At 39.6% G+C, this 13813-nt stretch overlaps 2 protein-coding genes across 5 annotated transcripts; both read right to left on the bottom strand.

Moving 5' to 3' along the window:
• Positions 1–404: 404 nt before the first annotated feature.
• LOC121988940 lies at positions 405–2270 on the bottom strand. 3 transcript variants are annotated; one of them, XM_042542674.1, is made up of 2 exons: positions 991–2270; positions 405–802 (listed from the first exon to the last, which is right to left on the bottom strand). In XM_042542674.1, exon 1 carries the CDS (start codon positions 2148–2150, stop codon positions 996–998), a length of 1155 nt encoding a protein of 384 aa, XP_042398608.1. In that variant the 5' UTR covers positions 2151–2270; the 3' UTR covers positions 405–802; positions 991–995. The 3 variants fall into 3 exon arrangements, with proteins under 3 accessions (XP_042398608.1, XP_042398610.1, XP_042398609.1); XM_042542676.1 differs by having other exon boundaries at positions 405–758; XM_042542675.1 differs by having other exon boundaries at positions 405–703.
• Positions 2271–3409: 1139 nt separating this feature from the next.
• On the bottom strand, positions 3410–6610 carry LOC121988939 (serine/threonine-protein kinase PCRK1-like). 2 transcript variants are annotated; one of them, XM_042542672.1, is made up of 4 exons: positions 6155–6610; positions 4859–5119; positions 4545–4667; positions 3410–4132 (listed from the first exon to the last, which is right to left on the bottom strand). In XM_042542672.1, exons 1-4 carry the CDS (start codon positions 6536–6538, stop codon positions 3587–3589), a joined length of 1314 nt encoding a protein of 437 aa, XP_042398606.1. In that variant the 5' UTR covers positions 6539–6610; the 3' UTR covers positions 3410–3586. The 2 variants fall into 2 exon arrangements, with proteins under 2 accessions (XP_042398606.1, XP_042398607.1); XM_042542673.1 differs by lacking the exon at positions 4545–4667.
• Between the last annotated feature and the right edge of the window lie 7203 nt (positions 6611–13813).

Below are 13813 nucleotides of genomic sequence, written 5' to 3'. Positions count from 1 at the left end.
TGTTAAAAAAAACGGTTTACGGTTTGAAAAAAACAACAACAGAAACAATGGCTAGAAAAAAAGGGTAAAAAAAAACATTCCAATAAAAAAATAATAGAAAAGACTTAACCAAAAAAAGATAAAAAAATAATTAAATCATATTAAAAATTATTAATCTCTTGTATTGGCTCACAATCACTTAAAAATCAGGTTCGATAAATCAACCCAGCCAAAAAATTTTAATATAATAAAAATAATACTAAATGACAAGAATATGATTAGTTAGAATACATTGTATAAATTATTATTAAGGATATTTTAATAATATTATTTTTATATATTAATTATATGTATACATTATAATTTAATGTTAGTCGATGAAATTTTGATAAGATAGATTTATCGAATAAAAAAATCTGACGATAATGATGAACAAATTTTTGGCACAAATTTCAAAAATAAAAAATCCCCCAAAAGAAAATCAGATGCCCTAATGATAACATCAAGAAGTACATGGGATATTACTATGTTTACCCTTTTTTTGTTAAGTTTTTTTTTTTACAAATCCTCCTTCCTAATTTAACTTTGAGCGTCAGATGGATCTAACCAAGGTCCGAGATCTTCATTGGTGTCCTTGTGTCGCTTGACTCAACAATTGCCGATCCAACAGTTGTCGATCTGAGAGAAGCCGACTTAAGAAGAGCTGATCTGACTCACACCCAACCTATCAAAAGAACACGGCCGCCGACAAGTCAAGAACCCGGTCCTTCCCTTAATCTCTGCCGGATCAGGATTAATAAAAAAGCCGAGGTCGTAGCTGAGTCTGTATTTTTTTTTTCTAATGATTTAACTCTGCTAGTGTTAATAGCTAATTGCAAATTAAAACAAATAAAATGAACAAGATCACGAAATGATTTTAACTAAGTTTACGTTGGCTTTTAACCCTCTTGAAAGCAGAATTATGACAGTACGTCGACGTATATTTACAAGCGTGTAAATTGCTATACTCACCTTCTTCACACGACTTGTTGCTTCTTGTTACTTCGCTGCTTGGTGGATCTCTTGATCGACTCGATCCTCTGAAGTCTGATCTGTTCTCTGAATCTTGCTATGAACTCATCCGCCTTCTTGTCCACCTCATTCGCTTCCCCTCCTCCCGCTTCATGGTTTGACGTTTCTTCTGTGGCACCACCAGACGCCTCTGCAACGTCCTCCCCGCAATTATCGGCCTGCTCATTCCTTGGACTTGTTATGTCGTTGGTGGCATCCCGACATTCTCTCCTGCTCGAGTTCTTCAATTCCTCTCTGAGCCTTCTGGCCTTTGCGTGGTTTCCGTGCTCATGTTTGAGGTAGTCGGGTGGAGGCGGCGGCGGCGGCGGCGGTGGAATGGCCTTGCTTTTGTAGATAATCTTCGGCTTCGACGTGTCGGATGAGAACGACGGCGAAGGAGAAAGATGCCTTGGGGAAGGCAAAGTGGGGGACGCGGGAGTTGAGGGAATGATGCTACTGCCTTTTATGCCGGCCACCTGTTCGACCTTATTCCCCTTCGACCCTGAGCGTGATATCCAGGGGATTGGAGAGGGGAGTACTGCGGACTCGTTCTCTGAATCAAATAGGTGGTCTTCAATTCCATAGTTAGCTGAGGTAGACTGCTCATCGTTCTCCTGGTTTTGTTGTTTTATGCTTCGAACGGGCAACAGCAGATGTTTACTGGCGACCAGATTTGGTGGTTCATTTTTGTAGCATTGAAAACTCCAAGATTGAATATTTCTCTCGTTCATACTACCAATTCCATCATCTTCTTCGTCAAACACTGGTGAAACATGAATCATCTGTGAGATGAAACTATGGGGGCTCTCCTCCTTCTGTAATAACTCCTTGTCTGTATCTGGTTCTGCGTTCCGCTGGCTGAAAATGCCATAGGACACCGCAATCCCAACGAAGAGGAGGTGGAGAAGCTCCCAGAGTCTGGTGAAGATGGATTCCTCAATGAATTCAGGCGCCTGGGAGGGAAACATGGGAAGGAGAGCTATGACGATGACGAACAAGATGAGCTTGTAGAGGATACTTGGGATGACGCTAGAGGTGGCTTTTTGAGCTTTAGGAAATGGAGTCTTCCACTTGGATGTTGGTAGCTTGGAGGGGTGAAGAATTGAGCTTGCCTCGGCCATACTTGTTCTAAGCTTGGAGGGATGAAGGTCTGAGAAAGAAAAGTGAGGGAGGAAGGGGAGAGTTTACTGAGCAAGGAAGAATGCACCGGAAAGCTTGGTGGAAGAGTGACGAAGCTCCTCTTTCTTAAAAGCATTGGCGGCCGTCGTACTACTCAGTATTGATGGCAAAGTACTGAAATGCCCTTTACAACAATAGCAAATAGTGAGTCAATAATTTTTGTTTTCTCACTCGAATAAGTTTAAGGTCCAGTGGTATGATGATATTCTCAGACTTTAACGCCATACTTGTTTTCCTTCCAGTTATTTTATTTCCTCGTGTATCTTCATTTGTGTTTTCAATTCATTCAAATATGTCCTTGTAGCTTGGTTGTTAATCATGGAAGAATCACTGTGAATATTAGAGCATGCTGAGAAAAATACTTCATTCGACAAGGCCTTCACTCTGAAACTTCTTGCAGAGTATGGAAATGCTAGTCAAGGTAAAAGATCAGTAGAGGATCAGAGGAATTTGCAAAATCAGTTTGTGCATGAACACCATTAATTAGATGAAAGTTGATTGTTACAGATTGTCAGTGTCTGTTGTAATGGACTGGAGCTAGTCTTCTTGTATCGGAAAAGGGCAAAGGCAATGCGGATAGAAATAAGCCGTGGTCGTGATTCTTCCTTTTGGGTTGCATACGCTAGCTTTAGGTTGGAAGCATAGAAATTAAGCTGATAGGTTTTATTCTCCCCCCTTGGGAAATATAAATCATATGTTGGATTCTCACGCAGTCCTGATAGAAGTATTCTGTAAATATGCTCCTTTTTTTGCAACTCGAATTCCTTCCTACAATGATTTCTTTCGTTTTCTTCTTCTCTTCTCTTCTCTTGGCCACGAATTGAATTCCGGTGGATCTGATGCAGCAGGATAAGGAATCGACGTAGCGAATGGCGACTGCTAACTGCTTGTCGAAACAAAGGTACGCTTAAAGCGTAAGCGCGTGGTTTATAAGCACGGCCATATTCCTTTTTTTTTTTATTTTTTATTTTCAATCTGTCTCTCTTTATAAGATTAAAAGTTTGCACTTTGCAGGCGTGCGAGTATAAAGTAATGTCCTAGTAGGTTGCCACTTGGGAGTCATAAGGAGACAGATTCAGCCATGGGGAAGATACTGAACAGATGACATAGTTACGTTCTAAGGGAGGTAAAACATACACTAGTTTCAAGCGATATCTGGAATGGCAAATCGCATAGTTACGAACTCTCAAAAATAAATAAATAAACAATACAAACAATCATGGCCTCTCGCATTGAAATCTATATACAGGAGGCAAAAACAAAGAAGTCATTCACTTGCAAATGAGTTTAAGGAGGCAGACAATAACAAACAGACTATGTCTTGTGCCTACCTCCTCTTTAACTCAGTTTGTTCGCCAAGCAAGTGAAACAAACAAGATTAACCCCAAGCCTTTGTCATCTTTGCAAGGGGCCTCGTAATATGCTTAAATTCAATCGGCCGGGTCCTGGAACCCTTGTCTTCTGGCCATTTTGTCCTATCGGAAATAGCATCCCCAGAAGAGGGAGAGGGAGAGGGCGAGGGAGACGGAGACAGAGATGGAGATAGGATGGCATTTGTAGTCTGGCTAGTACACATCTTGATGATTTGATCAAGTCTCTCGACCACCTCACTCATTCTAGGCCTGGACTTGGGTTGCTTCTTCAGGCATCTATTAGCTAATGCTACTACCATCAGGACAGACTTGGAGCAATAGTTCCCATCGAGTCGTGGATCGATAATGGCCTGGAGCTTTCTGGGGTTTGTTGCAAAAGGTTTTACCCACTCCAGAAGCCGTTGCTCACTTTTAGGTAGGTTCCAATCCACCGACTTTCTTCCTGTTAAAAGTTCATATAGAAAAACTCCATAGCTCCATACATCGCTTTTAGTAGTTAATTTTCCGGTCTGGACATACTCTGGAGCTGCATAACCAACAGTACCCACAACCTGCGTGAAAAGCAACAGAAGATTGCTGTTATCATGCCCTGCACAGTGAAATAAGTTGCAAGTAATTGCAGCAAGGTTGACTACTAGAAATTTGAGATGTATGCTTTGAGCTCAACAGACACATCTGATAAACGATGGCAATATGCCTTGCAATGGGTGCTCAAAGGTATATATGCAGATTGCCAATGCTCTCTGTAAAGTTAAAGCACAATATCTATAAACATGTTTCCAATCACCAGCAATGGTAATTTAAGGAAAATGGAAAAAAGCCTGAACTGTGTTAAAACTTCACATTTTCATAAAACTTGTTGGTTCAGTTTGCTGTTCATATTTGACAGGCACGTAACATTCATGCTTAAACACTGAAGATCTTGTGACCATGTTCCTACCAAATGATCAAAGTCATACTTACTGAAGTCAAAACATGGCCAACCCCTTCTGCTGGACCATGTCTAGCAAAACCAAAGTCTGAGAGTTTGGCATTAAAATCATCATCTAGCAGAATGTTTGATGTTTTAAAATCTCGGAATATTAACTGCATCAAAAGATTATAAAACAGGCAAAGTGAGGCCCATGTGAATTATCTGAAAGTATACTAAGTAACATATCACATAGGCAGTAAAATTGTAGGTGCTGTCTTTTAAAGAAATAGTAAATTAACGAGAATGACAAGATGATAAAACATGACAAAATTCTAGCAAAGCTGTTCAAGGATTAATTGATAACCTGAAAATCCATTTCTTCATGGAGAAATGCTAAACCTCTTGCAGCATCTTGGGCAATCTTTAACCTTAAAACCCATGAGAGAGCTGTAGAAACTCGAGATAGTAAGTGAAACTCCAAGCTTTTATTGTGCATTAGTTCATAAACTAGGAGCCGTTGAATTCCTCTCTCATCATCTTCAGCACAATAACCTACCAACTTGACAAGATTTGGATGCTTCACTACACCAAGAAACTTAACTTCTGTCACCCATTCATTGTGTCCCTGAAAAAGATGAAGCAATCCAGAACTTTGTCAGCAAAATAGTTAACTTGTTTGATTTCAAGCCATAAAAATGAAATTCATAGTTACTAGGGGCAATTGGTACTCTGGTGGTAGTATAGTAACTTCAGTACTTCACCACTGGCAATGTTGTTATAGATGCAAGGCATTTGGATGTATAAACTAAAAGGATCGATAAACTAATGTTGTCCCCCAGGGCGTAGCGCAGACGGTGGGCGCATGGTATCTCTGGCGTAATGGCCAGGGGTCGATTCTCAGGAACTCACGACCTGGGGTTTACCCCGCCATGCGTCTATGGCCTGTGTACCTGCATGAACCTCCCTCCATATCCTTGGGGCCGGCACTAGGGGGCCGCTAAGATAGCGGATCTACCTTTTTTTAAAAGGATCGATGAAAGTTGTTATAGATGTCAAAATATCACAAGAAAATCAAATTTAAAAGTACCTTATGGTAGTTACTAATGCATCAAATCATCAAGTTCATAGATTTTTTGTGCTTTTAGACCCAGAGCAGACACTCATTTCATTTAAATTATCCACTTTCACTCAGGGTGTCCTTGGAGGAAATGATAACATGCTAGATTCTCTCCTGCTATTACCATTTCCTTTCTCCCGCTATTACCATTTCACGGAGCAAACTGACCTTAAGGTTAGCCACAAATGACAAAGCCAACAGATTAGGAGAGTCCAACAGTGTCATTTTCTTTGTGTAATCACAAGAGAAACAGGAATGCATCTCGCAATAAGACGGAAAAGTAATAAATAGCTACAACTTCAATTTAATATGCCTTGGTGGCAACTATAATTAAGAAAGGCCTAGGGCAACCAATGACACTTTTACAAACCCTACACCAGATAAATATATGCGCATGATCGTGACCTACAGCACATTTTCTTTGATCGCGAGACCTAAAAGATCGTCCACAGAACTCAAAGGGAAAAAAAAGACAGCCGAAGCAATGACAATTAAAAGAATGCAAAAAGAAAAAGAAAAAGAAAAAAAGAAAGAAACTTTTACCTGCAACCCGTGACGATTCAGCTGTTTCACGGCGACCTCCATTGTCTCGGCGACGCCGTGGTCGCCGGTGATTGTAAGGTCGCCTTTGTACACGCTCCCGAATCCACCTTCCCCGAGCAATAGAGATCGGTTGAATCCCCTCGTAGCGGCCTTGAGCTCTGAGAACGAGAAGGATCGAAGGCCCTCGGGAGGCCAGACGGCTAGTCGGGGCAGCTCCCAAGCGGGATCGTGCTCGGACCCTGTCGGCCGCGGCTCAAAGCCCAGTAAGGAGGATGCAGAGGCAGTGCTGAAGGACCGGATCCAAGAAAAGCGAGAGGCCCTGGATCCTCCATCGTCGAACACGCCGCCGGCCCCTTCGTCGCCGTGGGAATGAAAGCACTTCATGGAGACATGGCCCAAGAGAAAGGCATCAGAAACCACGAAAGTAGTGAGATTTGCATCTTACTGAAAAAGGGCCACAAAAAGTAAAGTAGGGGGTGTACATGTGAATTCGTTTAACAAGGTTCGTTAAAATAAATAAATTAAGTCTATTTATTAAAATAAAATTATAATATTTTTATTAAAAAAATATTTTTTTTTAAATATATAATTTAATTTTTAAATAAATATTTAAATTTATAATTTATATTTATTAAATTTGTTAGGATTCGATAAAAATTCGAATAAGCTCGTAAACTATGAATATATTCGTTAAATAAAACACTAGTTTGGTTCAATTATAAATGAGTCAAACTTAAACATTTAAAAATTCGATTCGACTCGATTATACCCTTAAAAGAAATGACTACTTTTTAGTCAAGAAATTTAAAAAAAAAACATAATCTAAAGACATTTTTAGTTTTTTACTAGTAAAATTCTAAATGAACTGTTTTTAATGATCTTAATATATCCATATCAATAATATAAATATTAAAATTTGTTGAAATATTTTTAATGATTAGCGTTCTAAATAAATTTTTATTCAATTCATACCATAAATTACATGATTATATATATATATATATATATATATTAATTTTAAAATAAAATAATATATTTAAAATTTTAAGATTACTCTTAAATTATAAACTTTAAATTTCACTTTATAATAATTTAAAAAATTTTATTTAACATTTTAGATTTTATAAATTTCTTATAAATTTTATATTAAGATCCTTAAATTTAGAAGAGGTTGTATTTTAATTTTTAAGGTGCCTAAATGGATTCGCATGCGCTAGATAGTCTTCAAAGCTAGCGTCCGAAGCTTTGTCGGCCAATCGTCGGAGCCGCACGTGAAGGCCAATTAATTTTGGAAAGAGAAGCGTTTAGAAATCTATAAATTAATACAATTACAGACGAAGAAAAAGACTAAAAAAAAAACATCAAATTAATTGGTTAGCAAAGAGGACAATAATGATTGGAGTCAGCAGCTGATTATTTTCAGAGAACGCTTACCAAATCTCAAATAATCCCCATTTTGATTCTTGTCTGCATATTTCGTATCAATAAAAAATAATTAATGATAAGAACGTCGAATCTGAATGATTAATGATAAGAACATCAAATTTGATTCATCATCATGACAGTTAATATTTTTATATCTACTATCTATAAGGATTATTTTTTTAATAATATATCACAATTAAATCTTTAAATATAAATCCCTGATCTATAATGTCTAACAATATATTTTATATCAATCAACCACATAGCAATGTACATAAGATGATCAATCGATTAAATATATCTTGATTATGCTCTTCCTTTCCACCCTAAGAAGTAACTAAAAATTCAACCAAATTACTGGTTAGATTTTAATAGAAGTGGGGCTGGCATTTGGATAGATCTCTATAAATATTTTTCGATTTATTTTATGAATGATAGAAAAATTTTATACAGTCCGATTAATTTTTTTCGATATTAATCGATTAGGTGAGCTTGATGTCAAAATACAACTAAATTAGTAGAAAAAAAAACAACCAAATTAGTAGATCAAAAGAAACTCTTTGGAGAACATTACTTCGGGCTTTAAAATATATAAAAATTAAAAATGCATAAATATATATCTAAAGAAGAAGAAAAGTGTAAATAGGAGCGCCAAGGAAAGAAAGAAGTTTTAGTAATAATAGCGATGGTAAGCCATATGGGTTTAATTTTATTTAGGTGAATATATGGATAACAACTCAACTTGGGTTTTCACTTTTTGTAATAGTCTGTTAATCTTTGGAATTGAGTTGGAGCAGAAGGGATTCCAACTCTTCCATATGATTCTTCATAATCTTATTGGTCCGGTCTAAGTTACCATCATTTAGCCCAGTTCAACCCGACAATAAAAAACTAAGAGAAACTAGGTTAAAAATCTTATTTACTAAAGAGAAGAAACTAAGAATTTACTGTGGTAGCCTCTTGAACGAATCTGTCTGCACAATCAGATACAGAGCGGCTCCCCGTGCATCCCACTGAATTCATTTAGGCGTATCTGATCCCGTCCGGAAGCTGAGTCGGATGGAGGTCAGGTGTGCTGTCCTCGAGGTTGACGGAAAGTCGTGGAGACGCTTGGTCGATCTGGCATCTACCGGTAGGGTTCCAACGGGGGGATGACGGGGACGATGAGGTAGGGATCCTGCGCATACTCAGACAAGCCGCTCTCACGTTAGAGATCAAGAACCAGGGAAAAGGTCCCCGGGTCAGGCCCTCCAACTCTCAAGTCAGGTACTTTTTCCCTAGAAGTATAGTGAAAAGGACGAAAAGTAAAGGACGAGTGCGTAAAGATGAGTGAGCATACCTGCGTAGGAGAAAGCCTCCCTTTTTATATGACAGCGGGCACTTCTGGAGTCTGACGAGTGTTAGGGAATGTCGGGTGTCAGGATTTGTCTAGCGGTAAAGGACGCGTGGCATTTTCCTGTAGGTCGGCAGAAGGATCAAGGTGTCGCGAACCTTAGACCGTTAGTATATTCCCTGACATATAATGATTATTCTCTGACAGGTTGTTACGATTGTCTGACTTAATTGTCGTATAGCGCGTGTCCGCCCAGGTCTGTCAAACCAGAACTAGGTCTTCATACATGCGAGCCTTAACCTATGGGCGCAGACCTGCATTCCATAGCCTTTGTTCGTCTTCCTGTAAATCCAAATCTGTATATCCTAGTCCATGCATTTCATTTTTCTTGTCTTAGCTCGTAAACCCTGACCTGTACGCCTTCGTAAGCCCTTACTTGTACACCTTAATTTGCTACTCCTATCTTGCCTCTTGGTCCATGTATCCGTTCCTGGTCCAGGCACTTTGTCCTGCATATCTTGACCTGTGATTTTCGACCTGTATTCCCTAATCCGCCTAACCTGTCCTGTAATTCCTGACCTGTAAGCTTTAGTCCGCTTCCACCTACCTTGCCCCGTATGTTCTGGTCCATGTATTTTGTCCTGCATATCTCGACCTGTGACTCCTGACCTGTATTCCCTAATTCGCCTATCCTGTCCTGTACGTGCTGGTCTGTATATCTCGGCCTGTACGACCTAATCTGTCTACCTCCATCTATACGTCCTGATTCATGTTTCCTGTCCTGCGAGCCTGAAGCCGCCTATTTTAATCTGTACGTCTTGGTCCGTATATCTCGACCTGTACGTCCTGACCCGTGTTTCCTGTCCTGTGAGCTTGCAGCCGCCTATCTTAATCTGTATGTCTTGGTCCGTGGTCCGTATATCCCGACCTGTACGTCCTGATTCGTGTTTCCTGCCCTACGAGCTTGAATCCACCTATCTTAATCTGTATGTCCTGACCCATGTTTCCTATCCTGCGAGCCTGAAGCCGCCTATCTTAATCTGTACATCCTACATGTCTTACCTTCTGCATCCTTACTGGCCCTATGGGTCTGATTTCTGAATCTTACTGGCCCTGTCGGCTTGACCTCTTAGGGCCACATAGAACTCATTATAATAACATATCTCTTTCACTTACATACTTATTATAATAACATATCTCTTTCACTTACATTCCTTTTAACATTAACACTTATTATTTATGGGTCCTACAGTCCACTCAATCATCTTAAAATTATATCATATTAAATAAATAAAATATATTTTTAAATATTTAAAGTATTATTATTTTATTAATAATAATCTTACTTTAAAAAAATAATTTTACTTTTAAAAAAATAATATTCCATTTAAAAAAAAAGAAAAAAAGGATGAACGACGTTCAAAGGGAAGAACGACGCTTATCCCCCCTCTCTCTCCTGTGAGTGGGCATTTTAATGCCCACTCACAATGGAGAGGGGTGTTAAATGGGTATTATAATGCCCATTTAACGCCCCATTGTGGATGCCCTTAGGTCTAAGGACTTGATAACTAATATGAAGTACAGATAGGTTAAGGAGTGATCTGATATCTTGCAGGAAGTCCAGCTAGATTTGCGGGACCTGACAGTTAGCCAAAGTCTAATTAATTCTACGGACTTGATAACTGGTAGGAAGACTTAGTGGGTCAAAAGACAAGTCAAGTGACCACAAATAAGTGAGGTAAGTCACTGGAGGAGAGTGATCCAGTGAGAATGAGTCACGATGGGACTATAGGTGTTGGTCTAATTTAGATCTATTTTAGAAGTCTAAACTGAGATCATGACTAAATCCTGATTTTAGAAAGACAGAATCTAATTAATAATGTTAATTATTATTGTCCTAACTCTATTTTATAGGGTATATTTTATTTTATGGATTAACTCTTTTTTACAGGGTTAATGCAAAAATAACCTCGGATGAATAGTATCTGAGGCGCATTATAGGTGGGCAAAAGTGCCTTGAATCGGCGCTTGAAGGTGCCCTGGACTCGTCAAAGCCACCCTTAAGGAGATAAAATTGGTGGAAAAGACTTCATGATGTGGAGGCACCCTAGAGGCGTTGGAGGTGCCTCGGAGGCTCATTGGAAGCGTCTTACAGAGCTTGGAGGCGCCCTCATGCAGATAGAAGCTAAAGGTATAAGAGGTTATCAAGTTCAATTTCCACAAGATCAATTTTAAGATTGGAGGCACCCCTGTGGAGGTTGGAGGCACCGTCAACAACCTATAAATGCTCTGCTCGACTAGCAAAATGTAATTCAATTCAACTCACATACAAGCTTCAACGATCCTTCTATTGCTTCGACTATACGAAATTTGTTGTGCTGCTATCGCGCTACTATTCTACTTCATCCAACCGCTGTTGGCAGACCGACACCAACACCTGAACTCTCAACTTCGATAATCTTGTTGGTAACCATTTAGTTTAGGTTGTTTATCTTGTTGCTAGAGTAGTGTAGGTTGTTACATTGTTCTTTACTTAATTCTTGTACTTGACTCACTATTTCAGTGGTTTAAAAAATGAGTTTTAGTGGATTATCCATCGATATGATCCGAGGGATGGTGGGTCTTGGACTAAGAGTCATCAAAAGCTCCGAACCAAATAACAGATCGCGCACTTTTATTTTCTTACTTTGTTTCCGTCTTCTTTTAATTTCGTTGCGCACTTGATTTTTATAAAATTGAAAAAGATAGGTTTTCTAAATATATGTGATTCATCCGTCCCCCCTCTCACATGCACCGATCTTACATTATGTTCATCTCAACTCACCAAAACTAAAGAGAAGCATTATTAGCAGTGTTCCAGTTAAAAGGATAAGTCAATAGAAACTTATCGTAGTTATGTCTTGGCTAAACCCATCCACCATCCCCATGATGGTGCATCCTTCCATTCGGGTCATCTCTCTCTCTCTCCCAGGACTCTGTTAATAAACCCTTAAGTTCTATCTGCCCACAGGCTGGAGGAGGATCCGAAGGTGAGGCTACCCTCCGGGCAGATGGCATGTCGAAGGCAACCAAGAATTGGTAGCGACTCTTCGACTTGGGGGCAGATTAAGCTCAGAGGAAGCCCCCGTAGGCTGGATGGTCAGAGGAGGGGAGGGCACCAACGAGTTGGGGCCATAGGGGACCCGCTCAGCTATTAAATCATCTCCCCTTGGGTTGAACTATGAGTGGGAAAGACCAAGGGTGTCTACTTGGAAGACAAGATCGGAGTGACTTCCCTAGTTGGCATCCACTCAGAAGTTGAAGGATGGGTAGTGCACGAGTGGCGTCTCTTGTGCCTGTCCTATAGTTGTGTTTCAAACTCAATGGAAGAAATTTCCTTCACCCTTATTGTCACTACAATATCACCCGCTAGACTGCTAGAGGGCCCTCTAGAGAGGTTGACCGGTTGATCTTCCCACTCGACCAAAAGGGCTTAGCCTCGTAGATCTAGTATGACCTCTTCCACTCGCAGGGCCTCAGAAGCTATAGCCTTGAATATGATATCCACTACACAAAATAGAAAAGACCATAATTAGCGATAACATAAAAAATCTGGGGGAGGACGATGGGATAGTGAAGTGAAAACTAGTGTGAAGCTGATCCTTAAAGAAGGTGACATAACATGGGGGAGGACGATGGGGGATGATCTTGTGGATCAGGAATGAGAATATGCAAGTTTTTAGGGATTTCCAAGGATAGACAGATCATTTCAAGGTCACAGTTATCGAAATCAGAACGAATGTGTACCAGGGGGTGAAGGTTTCTTAGGCCATGGATGAATAAAGGAGAAATGAAGGAAGATTGAAAAAAAAACACTTACTAACGAAGGTCATGAGAAAGGTAATTTAGTCAGTGGAAATCTCCAAAGAAGAAATCGAAGAAGATAAGGCACAAATGGATTACGGCCTAAGACGCTTAGGGTTTTTTAATAGGAGCTTTGTGAACTCTTTAAAGCCCAGAGCTTTGTGAACTCTTTAAAGCCCAACAATCCGATCAAAATGGTTCAATTGGTTGCAATTGTCAAATCGGAGGGTTGTCGGTCTGTACGAAAAGGCGTGCATTAGATGTCGCATTGGAGAATGAGGAGTCAGTGGAATATGTTGTGCTTGCCCATGAAATGACATTTATGATGGACAAGACTGTAGGGTTGATGCACGTGAGAGGAGGGATGAATCATATGATTTACAAAACCTTTCTTTTTCTTACTTTTATAAAAGTATGAAGTGGAAAAGATAAATAACAAAAAAGAAAATATGAACACAAGCGGTTACTTAATTCAGAGTATTCGACAACTCCTACTCCAAGACTCACAATCTCTCGGATTGTATCGATGGACAACCTACTAAAATCTCTTTCGGAACTACCATAAGAGAGAATCGAGTACAAGAACAAAGAGAAGTGTAACAATCATACACTTCCTCTATATAGAAATTAAAATAAGTAAATGCAATTAGTTACCAACACTTAGAAGATTCGAAGATGATCGAACTCGTGTGTTGATATCGATTTGCCGACAGTAGTTGGAAGTCCTCAAGTAGTATAGCACGGCTGCAACACGAAGTTGAGGTAGTAAAATGATTACAGAAGCTCGTGTACAAGCATAGAGAATTGTTGATCAAGGCTGCTAGTCAAGTGATCTTTTATAGGCATCTTCAAGCGCTTAGACCACCCTAAGGCACATGGATTGAGACATATCCAATCCTACTTCGTTACCAACTTATCCATGTTCGGACACCTAGACCCGGTCCGGGCGCTCGGGCCTCTGATGTGTCTACGCCTTGTCAAAACTTTATCTCTGAAACTTCATCCATCTCCGGGTGTCTAGACCCTATCTGGATGCCTAGACTATGATGTATGCTGGA

The sequence above is a fragment of the Zingiber officinale genome, chromosome 6B, assembly GCF_018446385.1.
Source record: "Zingiber officinale cultivar Zhangliang chromosome 6B, Zo_v1.1, whole genome shotgun sequence".
Lineage (NCBI taxonomy): Eukaryota > Viridiplantae > Streptophyta > Magnoliopsida > Zingiberales > Zingiberaceae > Zingiber > Zingiber officinale.
This window is presented reverse-complemented; position numbering and strand designations above follow the sequence as displayed.

Bases quoted from the DNA above. Each gene is read 5' to 3' on its own strand.
- LOC121988940 (XM_042542674.1), bottom strand. From the start codon at position 2,150: ATGGCCGAGGCAAGCTCAATTCTTCACCCCTCCAAGCTACCAACATCC.
- LOC121988939 (XM_042542672.1), bottom strand. From the start codon at position 6,538: ATGAAGTGCTTTCATTCCCACGGCGACGAAGGGGCCGGCGGCGTGTTC. The intron at 5,120-6,154 runs GTAAAAGTTTCT...CATCTTTTTCAG, and splicing joins TGAATCGTCACGGGTTGCAG to GGACACAATGAATGGGTGAC. The intron at 4,668-4,858 runs GTTATCAATTAA...CTTTTGATGCAG, and splicing joins ATGAAGAAATGGATTTTCAG to TTAATATTCCGAGATTTTAA.